General features: G+C 37.3%; 1 protein-coding gene across 3 annotated transcripts in view; it reads right to left on the reverse strand.

The window, feature by feature from the left end:
* LOC133641683 (GTPase HRas) overlaps positions 1 to 14441 on the reverse strand; it is a 55310-nt gene that overhangs the window by 18339 nt on the left and 22530 nt on the right. The window contains exons 2-3 of one of the 3 annotated variants that reach the window (XM_062035593.1): positions 5931 to 5997; positions 4197 to 4339 (exon numbers count right to left, since the gene is read on the reverse strand). In XM_062035593.1, coding sequence (XP_061891577.1) covers positions 4197 to 4307 — 111 coding nt within the window. In that variant the 5' untranslated portion in view covers positions 4308 to 4339; positions 5931 to 5997. Of the gene's footprint in view, positions 1 to 4196; positions 4343 to 5930; positions 5998 to 14441 lie in introns of all 3 variants that reach the window. The other 2 variants (XM_062035592.1, XM_062035591.1) reach the window with 2 other exon arrangements.

The raw sequence follows: 14441 nt of genomic DNA on the forward strand, positions 1-14441 counted from the left end.
ACCTGTCACAAATCGGCCTCGTCAGCCACCAGTGAGCCTACACCAGACGTGGTCAATGTTCTTAAATCTTTGTTTGCGAAGCCAAGAAAAATTCTACTAGCTACTTTATTGTGTTAAAAATGTTTTATGTATCATTCAATACCACAAATCGAACACCGTCTGATTTACAACAATATTAGCAAACTATACACTTCAGATAAGCCTTATAAAAATGTATTATGTTTCCTCTAGTTACTTGCTATATAACATTTTGAGTTCTATAATCTATTGTCCAAATATTGGATTGGGACTCGAAATTGGATCTGGTCGAGTTGAATACCAAAATGTTTATCAGCATCACTAAACAAGACAGTTTATGAAAACCGAGACACACTTTTGGTGAAAAACCTAAAAAGCCTTAGCCAAGTTGTGAAAACCGAGGTACCACTGCAATTTTTAAATTTACAATAGAGTTGCAGTCACCTTAACTGGGACCAGGCCCTCCGTGTCAATTTTGTTGACTAAAAATTTCCATCTTAGTTATCGTCAACAACCTGTTTTCCACTGACTAAAATAGTACAATAACTAATCACAACAAATGCACGTTGACTAAAACAATGACACAATTAATTGACAATTTAGTTGACAAATTAAAAAAAGACAGAAATGTTGACAGACAAAATCCAATCACATTTAACTTAGTCTTCAGGCAGGTGGTTTTTTTACTGGGAAAACAAAACTGGATTTTAAGGGTGTAACGATCAACGGTAATAATGATGACCACGGCAAAAATCCCTTAGGTTAATATTACCCTTTTAAATGAAAATTATCGAAAAACGAAGATTGATAACTGCACTCAGAGAGTGACTGGCACCGGGTCGCTAGCTTGAAAAATAGAGACAATCGTATTTCCCCATTAAAAAACAACATACCCAAATCTAAATGTATATAAACAAATTGCTGTCAGAGCAACTAAGATATTCAATAGTGCACTTTGAACCTACTAGCTGTGCTCTTTTAGGACTGAAATATGATGATCGAGCAGTCATCAGAGGGAGAGACGGAGGTGTTTTACAAAGTAGAACACAACGCCTGACATAATTGTAATAGATTTTATTTGTTATGCACTTTTGACTTAAATATTAATAGGCCACAGTACACAACAGTATTTAAAATAATAAACATTTAGCCATTCAAACATATAATACAGACTAAAACACCCTCAGTGAAGCATAAGAAACACAAAAACATGCAAAATAGTGGGTTTTCTAACAGTGTGTCTATTTATAATTTAAAAAAATACTTGGTCCAAAGTTTTCAGTGTGTGTATAATTCATTTTTGAGCACATTCAACAATACCACGGTAATAATGATAACCGTGATCATTTTGATCACAATAACCGTGTTTTGAAATTTTCATAACGCTACATCCCAACTGTCCTGTTACACGCCTAAATCCAATATGTCTTTTACACTTGGAAGAAAAATAACATATGGACGCAGTTCACCTCTGCCGCAGTTGACAACAAGACGCGTTGCAAACCCTGTGGCTCGATTTTCTACGGTATAAATACAACCAACTTAAAGCACCGTCTTCAGGCTAACCGTCCAGATAACTACGCAACAGTAAGTAGGCCTAAGCTAATATTTCGAAATTACTCATACTGTACTGAATTACCGTTACTTTTAAAGACGGTAGAGCACGTGCAAGACCACTTACTCTACCACTACTTTTGTAGAAGACCATGGGCGAATTTGCCTCGCTAATTTAACAAGCATGATAAACTTACAGTGCACTTTATTCTTTGTCCTTGACACACTGTTCAGCTTTTAATTGCACAACTTGACAACCCAAAAGATCAGATTTGAATTTTTTCAAGCTAACACACGAATAAAGACAGGTATGTGAGATATGTATGTTCTGTTGCTGTATTTAAACGGGACAGTGGCCAGGACGTCAATTGTGCACACCAGTGTTTCCCCTTAATGTAATACAATGTGGCAGGCTGCCACAGCATTTTTATTACCACCACTCCTTGAAAATAAGGGCTTTTTAAAAAAATATAATATATTGTAGCCCCCAGAAAAAATCACACAAAGTTTTTAACTTTAATTACCAATCTTATGATAACAAACAACAGCACAATTCCAACAGGTTTTACCTCCCATTAAAACACTTTTGTCTCCTTGACAACAACGCTTGCTCATTCTCCGCCAATCACCTTTCAGGCACAGACGATGTGTTTGTAAACATGGGAAAAACTAACATCAAATCCAAACCACACAAACATAAAACATTAACATTAGCTGGTCGTTACAATATGAATTGATATATCTAGCCTATTATTTGCGCACTATTGATAAGTGATGTACCGAAAACTTGACCACCAAAAAAAGACTTTGATCAGTGAAAACCGTGCTACCGAAAAAGGATGTAAACAGAACGCACGCCATTGTTTAGATCGTTGTCAGCATGTCTGCAATGTGGACGTGATTTTTATATATATTGCAGATATACGAGCGGACAGCCATCTACAAAATGTGCAAATATTAAGAAGACAGTGGCAGCTTTTAAAAAAAGAAAGTCCAATTTGAGCAACAGCGCGAAGCACGTGTGACGTCATGCTAGCTTCAGCCTCTTTAGTCAGGGACATCGCGGGACAGAAGTACAGTGTCTAAACGCGAGTACATTCTATAATAACACCAGAAAAAGATGCTAGATTTGTTGTTGTTTTAATTTTTAAAAAGTCATTAAAAGTCTGTAAACACTTGAAAAAATGACAACCAAGTACCTTGTACCAAAAGCAGAAACAATTGAAAATATGACAGAATGATTAAAAAATATACAGTTGTGGTCAAAAGTTTACATGAACTTGTAAAGAACATAATGTCATGGCTGTCTTGCGTTTCCAATCATTTCTACAACTCTTATTTTTTTGTGACAAGAGTGATTGGAGCACATACTTGTTGGTCACAAAAACATTCATGAAGTTTGGTTCTTTTATGGATTTATTATCCGTCTACTGAAAATGTGATCAAATCTGCTGGGTCAAAAGTATACATACAGCAATGTCAGATCTGTGCTGAGTTCCTTTTACTTTCCCATTGTCGCGTTTGTAACCGAGTCTAATGACTGCATCACATGAGCCCTATTTCAATGGGCTCAGAGAAGTCAACAGGTGTCGTCAATCATAATCACTCACATGAAGTTAAGAGGCCAAGCCATGAAGCTAATTTAATTTGATTGTAACTTTTCTACATCACCAAAATTGATAATGTATGTTGCTGTGTGTATACTTTTGACCTAGCAGATTTGGTCAAAATTTCAGAAACAAACTTCATGAATGTTTTTTGTGACCAACAAGTATGTGCTCCAATCACTCTATCACAAAAAAATAAGAGTTGTAGAAATGATTGGAAATTCAAGACAGCCATGACACTATGTCCTTCACAAGTGTATATAAATTTTTGACCACAACTGTATATGTTAATACTAATTAATAAAAACAGATTTGTGTTAAATGTATACATGTTCTGAGCTTTTTTAAAGAATATCATATCATCATAGCAAATTACTCGATGACGTCATTGTGATCATAACCGCGCCCCCACCGCCACAGGTATCTTGGCAGTTTAGGGGAAATCCTGCACACTCTGTGTAGTTATAAACCATATAGAATAAAACTAGTTGGTTTGTTCATACGACTATTTTAAACATTTTAACATTTGAAAAAATGCTTAATTTCAGCTAAAATAATAACACATAGTAAGGTTAGTGTGAAATGTATTTATTGATATAGTAATGGAGAGCAGGTCTTGTTGTGAATTCAGTTTTTGAGTTGAATTTAGTCGACTAAAACTAAAACCAATTTAGATTACTAAAATCTGAAAAAACTAAAATACATTTTCATCAAAAGACTGATGAAAAACTAAATCAACAACTGCTGTCAAAATTAACACTGCAGCCTTTACTGTTAGCACTAATTGAACATGTGGCTATTAAAACCCTACATGACTGAATGGATGACTCATTTGTTACTATGCACCACAATAATTAGTAATGAAGGAAAAATATTAAAACAGTTATATACTGTATGTATGATGTCATAACTTTGAATATTATTGTCCAACATGGTATATATGATTCTCAGCATCTTGCTACCTTCTCACAGGATTCCAGTGGGAATAATGTGTAAAACATTGAGAAAGAGTTGTACCTCTATGGTGGGGTCATATTCATCCACAAAGTGGTTCTGGATGAGTTGAATGGTGAGTGCACTCTTGCCCACGCCTCCAGCTCCCACCACCACCAGCTTATACTCCGTCATCTTTGCACACAAACACTCCCACGCTGCTGCTGCTGCTTTGGATGAGAAAAGGAAGCAGAGGTGGGCAGCCACTTAGTACAAAGACAAATTGTCAAGTCAATGCACATTAGCTACATTGGGCATTCAAAAGCTTAAACACAGTAGTATCTATGTTCTATGATCAGTGACATTAGGGAGGCAGTTACCACCATTAGTGCCAAGACAGGAGAGTGAGAAAAGAGAGCCAGAACAAGAGAGTAGAAGCTGGGCTTAGGATCCTCACAGGGGAATGTTAAAAATGTGCTGAAGGTACTCAAAAGTTCCACACTCTCCTGCTCATTTTGCGCAGCACAGAAAAATGAGCATGCCAGTGATATACTTCTAGGATTCATGACTGTTGTTATTTGTCAGTGTCAATGTTATGGCAATATCTTATAAATGTATACATTTTAGTTCTGTGAAAGAAGAACATTTGTAATTTGGGATTTGGAGTTTTGATTGATTGAAACTTTTATTAGTAGATTGCACAGTTCAGCACATATTCCGTACAATTGACCACTAAATGGTAACACCCGAATAAGTTTTTCAACTTGTTTAAGTCGGGGTCCACGTAAATCAATTCATGGTAAAAGGAGAACCTTGCTAAAAGATATGAGTTACCCCCAAAAACACTTTAAATAGTGGCCTTGTAGTCCATTCAAATGACAAGCAGGCATGATTGTACATGATGACTCAAGTGGTAGGAGTACAAGAAGTTTCCAATGTTGAGGTCTATCAAGATTACATCAAATACAAGTTAAGACTAGTGAGACTAAATCCACGGCCAACCACAGTCACTGTCTGCTAGAGGCCCATAGCAACCACAGTAACTGCCTATGGTTACAGTCACCATTTGACATCATAAGGACGATAAAGAGTGACAAGGCGATGCCATCATGGGAAAATTGTCTCACAAAACCTTAGGAGAGGAAAATCACTGAGATCCTTTCAACTTGTCAGAGTGTAGCAGCTTCTATTCGACAGCATTACATTAAGGACCAGGTCGAGGTCTAAAACACCAATGACTGGCTGCTAGCCAATCACAGGGCCCTTACAAACAACCATTCAGACTCACATTCACACCATTTCAAAACTCTTGATCCCTGTGAGGGTGACATGCTAACCACGAACATAGTGTAACCATATGAACACAGTTCAAACATACAAACAGGTCCAGGTCCAAAATGCCCAAGATTAGTTGCTAATCAATCACAGGGCACTTACAAAACACCATTCAGACTCACAGTCATACCATTTCAAAACTCTTGATCTCCTGTGAGGGTGACGTGCGAACCACGAATACAGTTTAAACATATGAAGAAACACAAACAGGTCCAGGTCCAAAATGCCCAAGATTAGTTGCTAGACAATCCCAGGGCACTTACAACCATTCAGACTCACTTTCGCACCAATTGATTCGCACCAACTCTCTAATTCTGTGAGGGCGACGTACTAACCCCGAACACAGTTCAAACACACAAGCACAGAAATATGGTGAAAATTGCTGTAACACACTCATACACAAATGGAAAAAAAGGGATCATATCTGTATCAAATAAATTATTGTCAGAACTGGCTCAGAAGAGTACAGAGTTAAAGTTTGACCTGAAGTTGTGTCACTATGTGTTTATCGATGGGATTCCACTGCTGACACACCGAGTTGTTTCCAATCCTGAAAAAATAAGGACATTTTCTGATCAGTTGACAATTCCCATGGATAAACACTGGTGAGAAACCACACCTATCAGCTCTGCTCTTTTAATGTCTTTAATGTCCTTTGTGTTCTTTGCTGTTTCCCTCTTGCACACATGTTTATGTTAGCAATAGCTATGAAGTTTTTTTTTCTTTCCTTGGCCTCAATCTGGACCCCCTCTCCAGGGGCCCAGGCTTAGACTGAATATTTTTTTTCTCGTACCCCTCCCCCTCAGCGTTTACATGTTTCTCACCTTTTTTGTAAAGGGGCGCCGGAAGTTGGCAGACCCGTCAGCGATCCTATTCTGTCTCCCTGTAATGTTTGTCTGCTCTTGGATGGAATGCCCATCCATCCATTTCCTACCGCTTGTCCCTTTCGGGGTCGCGGGGAGTGCTGGAGCCTATCTCAGCTGCATTCGGGCGGGAGGCAGGATACACCCTGGACAAGTCGCCACCTCATGGCAGGGCAAACACAGATAGACAGACAACATTCACACACTAGGGCCAATTTAGTGTTGCCAATCAGCCTATCCCCAGGTGCATGTTTTTGGAGGTGGGAGGAAGCCTGAGTACCCGGAGGGAACCCACGCAGTCACGGGGAGAACATTCAAAATCCACACAGTCCACACGGGATTGAACTCAGGACCTTCGTATTGTGAGGCACATGCACTAACCCCTGTTCCACCGTGCTGCCCCCCAGAAATGATGATTATCAATATATTGAATGGAATGAAAATCTTAATTTCCCCTCTGGGATTATTAAAGTATTTCTGATTCTGATTCTGATTCACTTTACAGCACTGAAGACAAACAGAAACTTTCATAACTCTGGTTGACCATCCCTTCTTTTGAATTAATAATCAACAGTGTTTCCCACACATTCATTTATTTGTGGCGGCCCGCCACGAAAGAATTACGTCCGCCACAAATAGATTTTTTTTAATTTTTTGTCCTGTCCAGCTTCTCAGGCAAATCATATAGTTGATGTAGATGCCCATATAGGCTGTTCAGATTTACTTTACAAAAGAGAAGTGTAGGATACTTCTCTTGTTGCCTTATTTGTATTTGACCACTACTGTTTTCTGTTTATTTGTTACTGACTGTGGCAAGACACCTCTGCCTCTGTTTCACTTTATGTTGCTGGTAAATAATATGGTTGTAGTAGTAGGCTAAAGTTAAATTATTTAGTATGCACTAATTAAAGGGGCAGAGCTTTAAGAGACATTTTAGCTTTTATATTTTATAAGATATATTTTTTGTAAGAACCACAATTAATAAATATATTTCAGTGAATAACTTATTGTTCAAATCTGTATATAAATATGTACATAAAGTGTTGTAATTATATTGTAAAATGGATGGATGGATGGATGGATGGATGGACGTTTAAAACAAAACTGTTATTAATTAGTAAGTATACACTTTTTGAGCCTTTTTAGAGAAAATCATATCATTATAGTAAATTATGCAAATTACTCGATGATGTCATAGTGACCACGCCCATAGCCACGCCCCCACCGCCACAGGTATCTTGGCAGTTTATGGGAAACACTGATCAATGTATTGTACAGAAAATGATTAAGATGAATGAATTGATAAATGTACAGAGGGGAATTCTTTATTGAGGCCGAGATGTGAGACAAAGAAAAGCACATCCAAATTGTAAAACTTCAAAAGCATTCAGTTCCACTCTACACGGTAAAACTACATAGGTTGTTGTTTTAAGAGGAATATATTCAATAGATGAACACTATTAAATTTGTATAATGCCATTTTGATTTATTGATGAAATGTTTAAGGTTACAATAGCTGAAAACAAGCATCAATGTCTTAGCCAGATATACACTTGGAGCAGCAGCTATATTAACTTCCTCAAACCTAATCAAGTTGGCTGTACAAACAACATTTTTAGAAATCATAGGAAGTCGCAAAGTTAAAAAAATTTAAAAAATATAAAAAATTCAATGTTCCTATGTGAGGGTAAAATGGAAATAAGTAACCAGCACCATTTGTATTTGAGTATATCAATGTGCACTATATGAGATTTACTGCATGGGGGCAGCTATGGTAAGGGCAACTAAATCATGGCCTGGGACTGAAGGGCCAACGCTTGCATAGTTTGTTGTTTATTACTCAATGATTCATGATTAATTAATTGCATGTACCCCTCTATAAAAATACATGTATAATCTTAATATGGCTCTTTTGTTAGACACAACTGGTGTGAACATCAACTTAACTTAAAAGAATATAGGAGGGCACAATGATTAGCACACGTGCAGTCAATCATTGCCTCAAAGTGGATTGTCTGTAATAACCTCAGCATTGGCGTTGTTAGGCCTATTTTAGGGGGGCTCAAGCCCCCTAAAATGTTCTTAAGCCCCCCTAAATATTTTGGTGTTAAAAAAATAAAACAAAAAAAAACATTTTTTTTTTTTTTACAAATACATGCCGACATATTCATTATAAAGTGGCCCGAATATGAGTTTAAATAAATAATCATATAACCTGTCATTATTCACTCAGCCCTTTTAGTGTGTCGGTATCCAATCCATTCCACTTGTTCATATAGAAAATGCCCACATCACTCAAAATCCAGTCCGCATTTTCTATGCGACCTTGCTTGCGGTCCTGCAGGTGTACGAAGCACATTAGCACACAGCACTGCAGAAGAAGAACCTTGTGTCTGCAATTGTAAATAATTTAGTTTATAAGTTTTGTGTTTCTTGTAGAATCTATATAAAGTAATATACATTAACCTATTGTTAAAATAATGAAAAAAACATCATTAAATATATTTGTTTTATTGTATTGTTACATTAATAGCTGTTGTATTATTATAGGATGGCTTGTTAAACATTTCATAGGATTTTCAGAGGGTGGAAAAACCAAGACATTTAATATAAAATGTAAAATGAATAAATACATAAAAAGAAAAAGAAAAAAAATGGTTAAAAGCCATCGTCCCGGGGAGCATTTAATTTCGTCCCGTGCATTTTTTTTTACCGTCCCCGGGACGACGGGACTACGTTAATCTCAAGCCCTGGAAGTTACATTTTATTGTTTGCATTATTTGTTTCAGCATTGCACTCTGAAGATGGTCCCTCAGCTCTTTGACAGCTTTGGCTCTTTTTCAGATCAGCAGACGGACTCTAAGTCTTTCTTACTTACAGTATATATAAACCTTTCTCATTTCTATTCAGACTTCCATATATATTTAATTTCCTTAACGGCTTGCCATAATATATATATATATATAAATATATTATATATAAGCCAAATTATCCCGATCCAGATATTACTTTAATTCAAGTAATTAAGTAATATTTCCAGGGCTTGAATTTACAACCATTTTAGTCACATATGTGCCCAAAATGTAATCTGTGCAACTTCAAATATTTGGGAACAAACAATTATTGTATTGTGAGCTAAAGTGGTGGCATTAGCCTCTATGTTGTGAATGAATAACATAGAGGCTAATGCCATGACTTTCATTGTGTTTCAGTGTATCTTGAAGGATAATGCAAGTCATTGTTTTGCTGTTGATGCTGTAAACAAAATGTCACTGTGCAAACCCATGTTTGTTGTTGTACTGAACACAGATTGAAAATAAACCCACTAAAATAATAATAATAACAATGGATAATTTCTAAGTCTTTGTTAGCCGTTTGTGAAGTTTTGTGCTTGTGCGCTACGTTCGCTCGCATCCTGTGCATCTCCTGGGGGCTCCTGTCCTTAAAAGCTAATGACGCCCCTGAACCTCAGTGTGCGATTGTTCTCAAGTCACGGCAGGCTGAGATTAGCAATGCCTTGCCCAATGACATTAATGATTGACTAAAAGGCAGACTCTATAACTAAGGACGTAGGCATTGGGCAGCAGCAATAGGTCCTCACATCATGAAACGTGTTGCTGGGCCTTGCATGAACCAGTGGCCCTGAGCAATGTCAGCCAAGGCCTCCTTGTAAACTCTGCAATGTTGCTAAACATCATACTCAAACATAACAGGAATTATTCCATTGTTTAAACTTGCATGTTGCTAATTTACTTTTTAATAAGTGAAGCTAAAAACTCAAACTCAAAATTCTACAACCAGACCAACTCTATTAACTGGTACATTCTTTGGAGAGCAGCTAAAGGCCTGGATAACCACAAATACAATTGAAGTAGATAATCACAAGCTGTTTTGCCGAAAGAAAAAAATATTATTTCGAAAGCTTTTTCTCAAAATACGTTTTATCTCGCATGGTGCAGATAAGATAAAACCAGGATGGGCAAAACCCAGAATGAGTGCTGGAGGCAATCTTATGGCACGGGGATGTCTGGCTAGCAATAAAACTGGGTCACCAATAGTAATTGCTGATATGCCTTCTAAAAAAACGAGAAGCTGTGTCTGGATGATCGTGGACATATACAGGACCCACAGATGATGGGTCAACTTCAGGATAGTGAAGGGGTTAAGTAAAGGTTTTGTCTAATTTAGAGAGGAGGAACGGATTACTTGAATCCTTTTGTGTCAACAATAATAAATATCTTAGGCACAATTTAAGTGGTGACAAAATCTATACTTACATGAATGATTAATTAAAAAACCAACAAGCAATAACAAATAACCTATTAAATTTGGTGCAGATGACGTGTACTGTAGACTGAGGACATTTGCACTTGCATTGGGGGCAAGTGGGGCAGTGAGCCAGCCGAACCAGGTAATGGAACTGGGGGAAAAATTGTCTGCTTTGCGAAGGCATATACTTCAGTCAGTACGTGTCCATGCACTAAATTTGTCTGAATTCTCAAATATTTTGGCACTAATTAATCATCCTACAACCCATTAAAACAGCTTTATCCGATCATGTTCAGTTTTTGAAAAGTCAGACTAACACACTTGGATTATGCGATTGAAAACCAGATCTCTCGAGCAGGTGTGTGCTACCGGAGGAGAATCTTTGTATGGTGCATGCACCATTCTCAACGCACGGGATACAACCCGGAAGAAGATATAATGAAAAAATTGGCAAAAACTGGAATGTAGAGGAGAATATTTATTTGCTTCACAAATTTAAAAAAATATTTTAAAGTGCATCAATTGGAGAAACACAGAAAAAGCGATTTATTTAAGATAGCTAAGGAAATGGAGAATTTCTGCTTCATACGGACTCCCGAATGAAATACGAATGAAATGAAAGAATGAAGCAGGTATTATCAATTACAAGCCAAATAATATAATTATTCACGATGCATTTGTGCACTCCAAACTGGTTAGCAAAAACTCTGTATTCCACACAACTGGCAAGCTTTTACACAACAAAAGCAACCCTCATTTTGAAAGGTGTCAACTGAAGCACAAACGGTCTTTTCCTTTGGATTGAAAACTCCTTCCATCAATCCACAGAGTTTATTGAATGAACTCAGAGACATTCAAAAGCTTTGTTTACATAATTCTCTGTCCGAAAAAATTATTCGAAAAAATTTTCTCCTGCCAGTCATTCTTTGCTTGAGAGTTGAAGCCGCTCTAGGACATTTTTGGTAGTAGTGTCATGTTTGTAGCGCAATCTAAGATACTTTCTTGATGCTGTCTAGTATCTAAAATCAGCATAGCCATTAGAGACGTACGGAAGTGTGCGGAAGGCACACGGCATATGACCAATAGTCACATTAGATGGGGAGTGTGCATGAACACTGGGACTTCACATGTAGGTGTAAAAAAAGCAAAAAAAACGAACAATTTGAGATATCAGACTAATTTAGTGCATGGAGATGTAGTGACTGCCAACTACAGCAGTGGTCCCCAACCTTTTTTGCATCACAGACCGGTTTAATGTAGGCATTATTTTCAAGTACTGGCTTTCCACTTGTGGCAGATAAATACTGCAAAAATTAGTGCATGAAAAATACAACTCACTATAACGCTGAATTAGTGTGAGCCCTGGGCTTGTTTATTTGCAATGAGATCCCCAGCAGGTTACACTGCAGATGAAAATCAGCCTTTGGCTATAATATGTCACATTTATATTTTATATGTTTATTAATGTGCATTGTATCATGTCACAAAGTTATAACAAATGGCAACTTCCTATGAGGAGTTTTATTGTACATCTTTAAACAAGCTTATTGGTGTGTTGAGAGGGACACGTGAAAGTTAAGTCAGAGAAAATGCAGTCATTTATAAATTATTTAATGTTTCTCTGCGGCCCTGTAGCAAATGCGTCACGGACCGGTACCGGTCCCTGACCTGTGGTTGGGGACCCCTGACCTACAGGACACATGCAGAACAGTATTGCATAGTTCAGCCTATTTTTTTTTTTAATCAAACAAGTCGGACTAATTAGGACTGTTTAAAAATCTGTGCTTTACCATGTGGCATTCTAAATCAACGATGCCTTTATTTATTGACCTTTCAGGAAAATAAGCTACAATGGTGAATTAAAATTATAAAAAAACATGTCCTTCCCTAACTGTTGGAAGCATTTACAAAATATTGTCAGAGGTACACTATCAATTAAAACTGGAAGTAGCTCTTCCAAGATTTTGGATTGTACAACCCAATGTACAAAAAAAAGTGAAATATAGAGCAGACTTGAACCTGAAACAAAAAACAGTGGCACTGTATGTAAACTCAACAAACACATACATTTGACACTAATCGAAGCACACACCTGCCAAAAGGATGTAACAGACAGTTTAAATTGCAAATTCAACAGAGCAATGCCTGCTGCTGGAAGATTGGAGGCAGGAAATCAGACAGCCTTGCTATCTCCTCTCAAACTAGGCCATGTCAGCGGCTGATAAATAATCCACACACACATTGAGATAAATAAAAACATCATGTTTCGAGATGTGGTCGCTCTCTTCAAGACACTTATGAGTATGAGCTTATATTGAGCTGTTGTACTACTAACGGGATAATGAAAACTCCACAATAAATGACAATTAACAGTGAACATCACTTATATAACATATTTCATTATACAGAGGAAAAAGCATTGAGTTATTTGATCACAAACCTGTCCAAATTGTGGTTGTTCTCTTGAAAGTTATTGTTTCTAGTTTCCTCTGCTATTGAATTGACAAACAATCTGTGATCTAAAACAACCATATAACACATGATGAACTAGAAGATGTCACAGACAAACTGACTAATAGTGAGTGACACAGACTGTAACACAGAGCCATCTGAACACATGCAGCATGCTTATTTCCTGAAAGGTTAAAGGACAACTGTGCTTTTTTTGGAATTTTGCCTATCTTTCACTATCATTATGAAAGACATGACGACGGATGTGTTTAAAAAAAAAAAAAAAAAAAGTCTGCATACAGCAGAGCCAATGAGAGGTCCTCTATTCTGCCCATAAAACCCAATAAAGAACCATGCAAAAAGTGTCAACAATACTCAATTTAAATTCTGTCACTTGAATATTAACCAAGTATTAGTGGTATTGTTATTATAAGCGCTAACACACACAAAACGTGTGCCTATACTGGCAATATCAATCAATCTATAAAAGTTTACTTATATAGCCCTTAATCACAAATGTCTCTAAGGGCTGCACAAGCCACAACGACAAATCATGTCTCTCACCTGGATAGTAGAAGGATGAGGACGTAATCCGTATTATTTTCTGGCGCATTTAAAAATCTATTAAAACACATCAGCAATTAAAACATATCTTATGTGGTACTGTCACAATTCAAATTGCAAAAAAATTAAAAGTGAAAAAATAAAATATTTGAACCCACAATTAGTAGGACCTATTCCATGCAGTATAAGCCAGTAGTACACCTCGTCGTTGGCTTATTCGAGTGGAAATGGCGAGCATTTAATCGCCAGAACAGTTGAGCTAGCTTCCGGAGTTGGCCAACATTGTCTCACAAGATGTAGTTACTCTTTAAATATCCTTCTTGAAAATGGCCTTGCAAATATATATCTGCCACCTAATCAACGTTTTGTTCTCCTTCTCTGCTATCCCGATCTGGCTACCGCGCAACACTTCCCGCTTCCTGCTGAATTGAAACTTGTGAATGGATACTCACTTTGGAATGACAAGTGTGTATCCAATCACAGTCTCGTTAACATCAGGCTACTTGGATAGGCTACTGTCAACAATTTGTGATCCGATTGGCTATCGCAACTGTTTCTCAACTCTATGTGTTCTCAAATTCATCCGCTAACGGTCCCGATGAGTATCCAATCACAAGATGTGTAAATGTCCCATTCAACCTTAGGCCAGCTAGAAGGCCTTACTGACAACAACTCGTGATCTGATTGGCTATCGCAACTGTCTATCACTGTATGTCCCAGATCGCTTACAGTGCGACAGATGAAGGCCTCTTGACAGATTTCGTCCAGCATGGCAACATAAGCTAGCTGAATTCTGATTGGATACAAATTAAAACTAAAAACAACAGCACTGGAACGAGCATAATAT

The sequence above is a fragment of the Entelurus aequoreus genome, linkage group LG24 (genome assembly GCF_033978785.1).
Source record: "Entelurus aequoreus isolate RoL-2023_Sb linkage group LG24, RoL_Eaeq_v1.1, whole genome shotgun sequence".
Taxonomy (NCBI): domain Eukaryota; kingdom Metazoa; phylum Chordata; class Actinopteri; order Syngnathiformes; family Syngnathidae; genus Entelurus; species Entelurus aequoreus.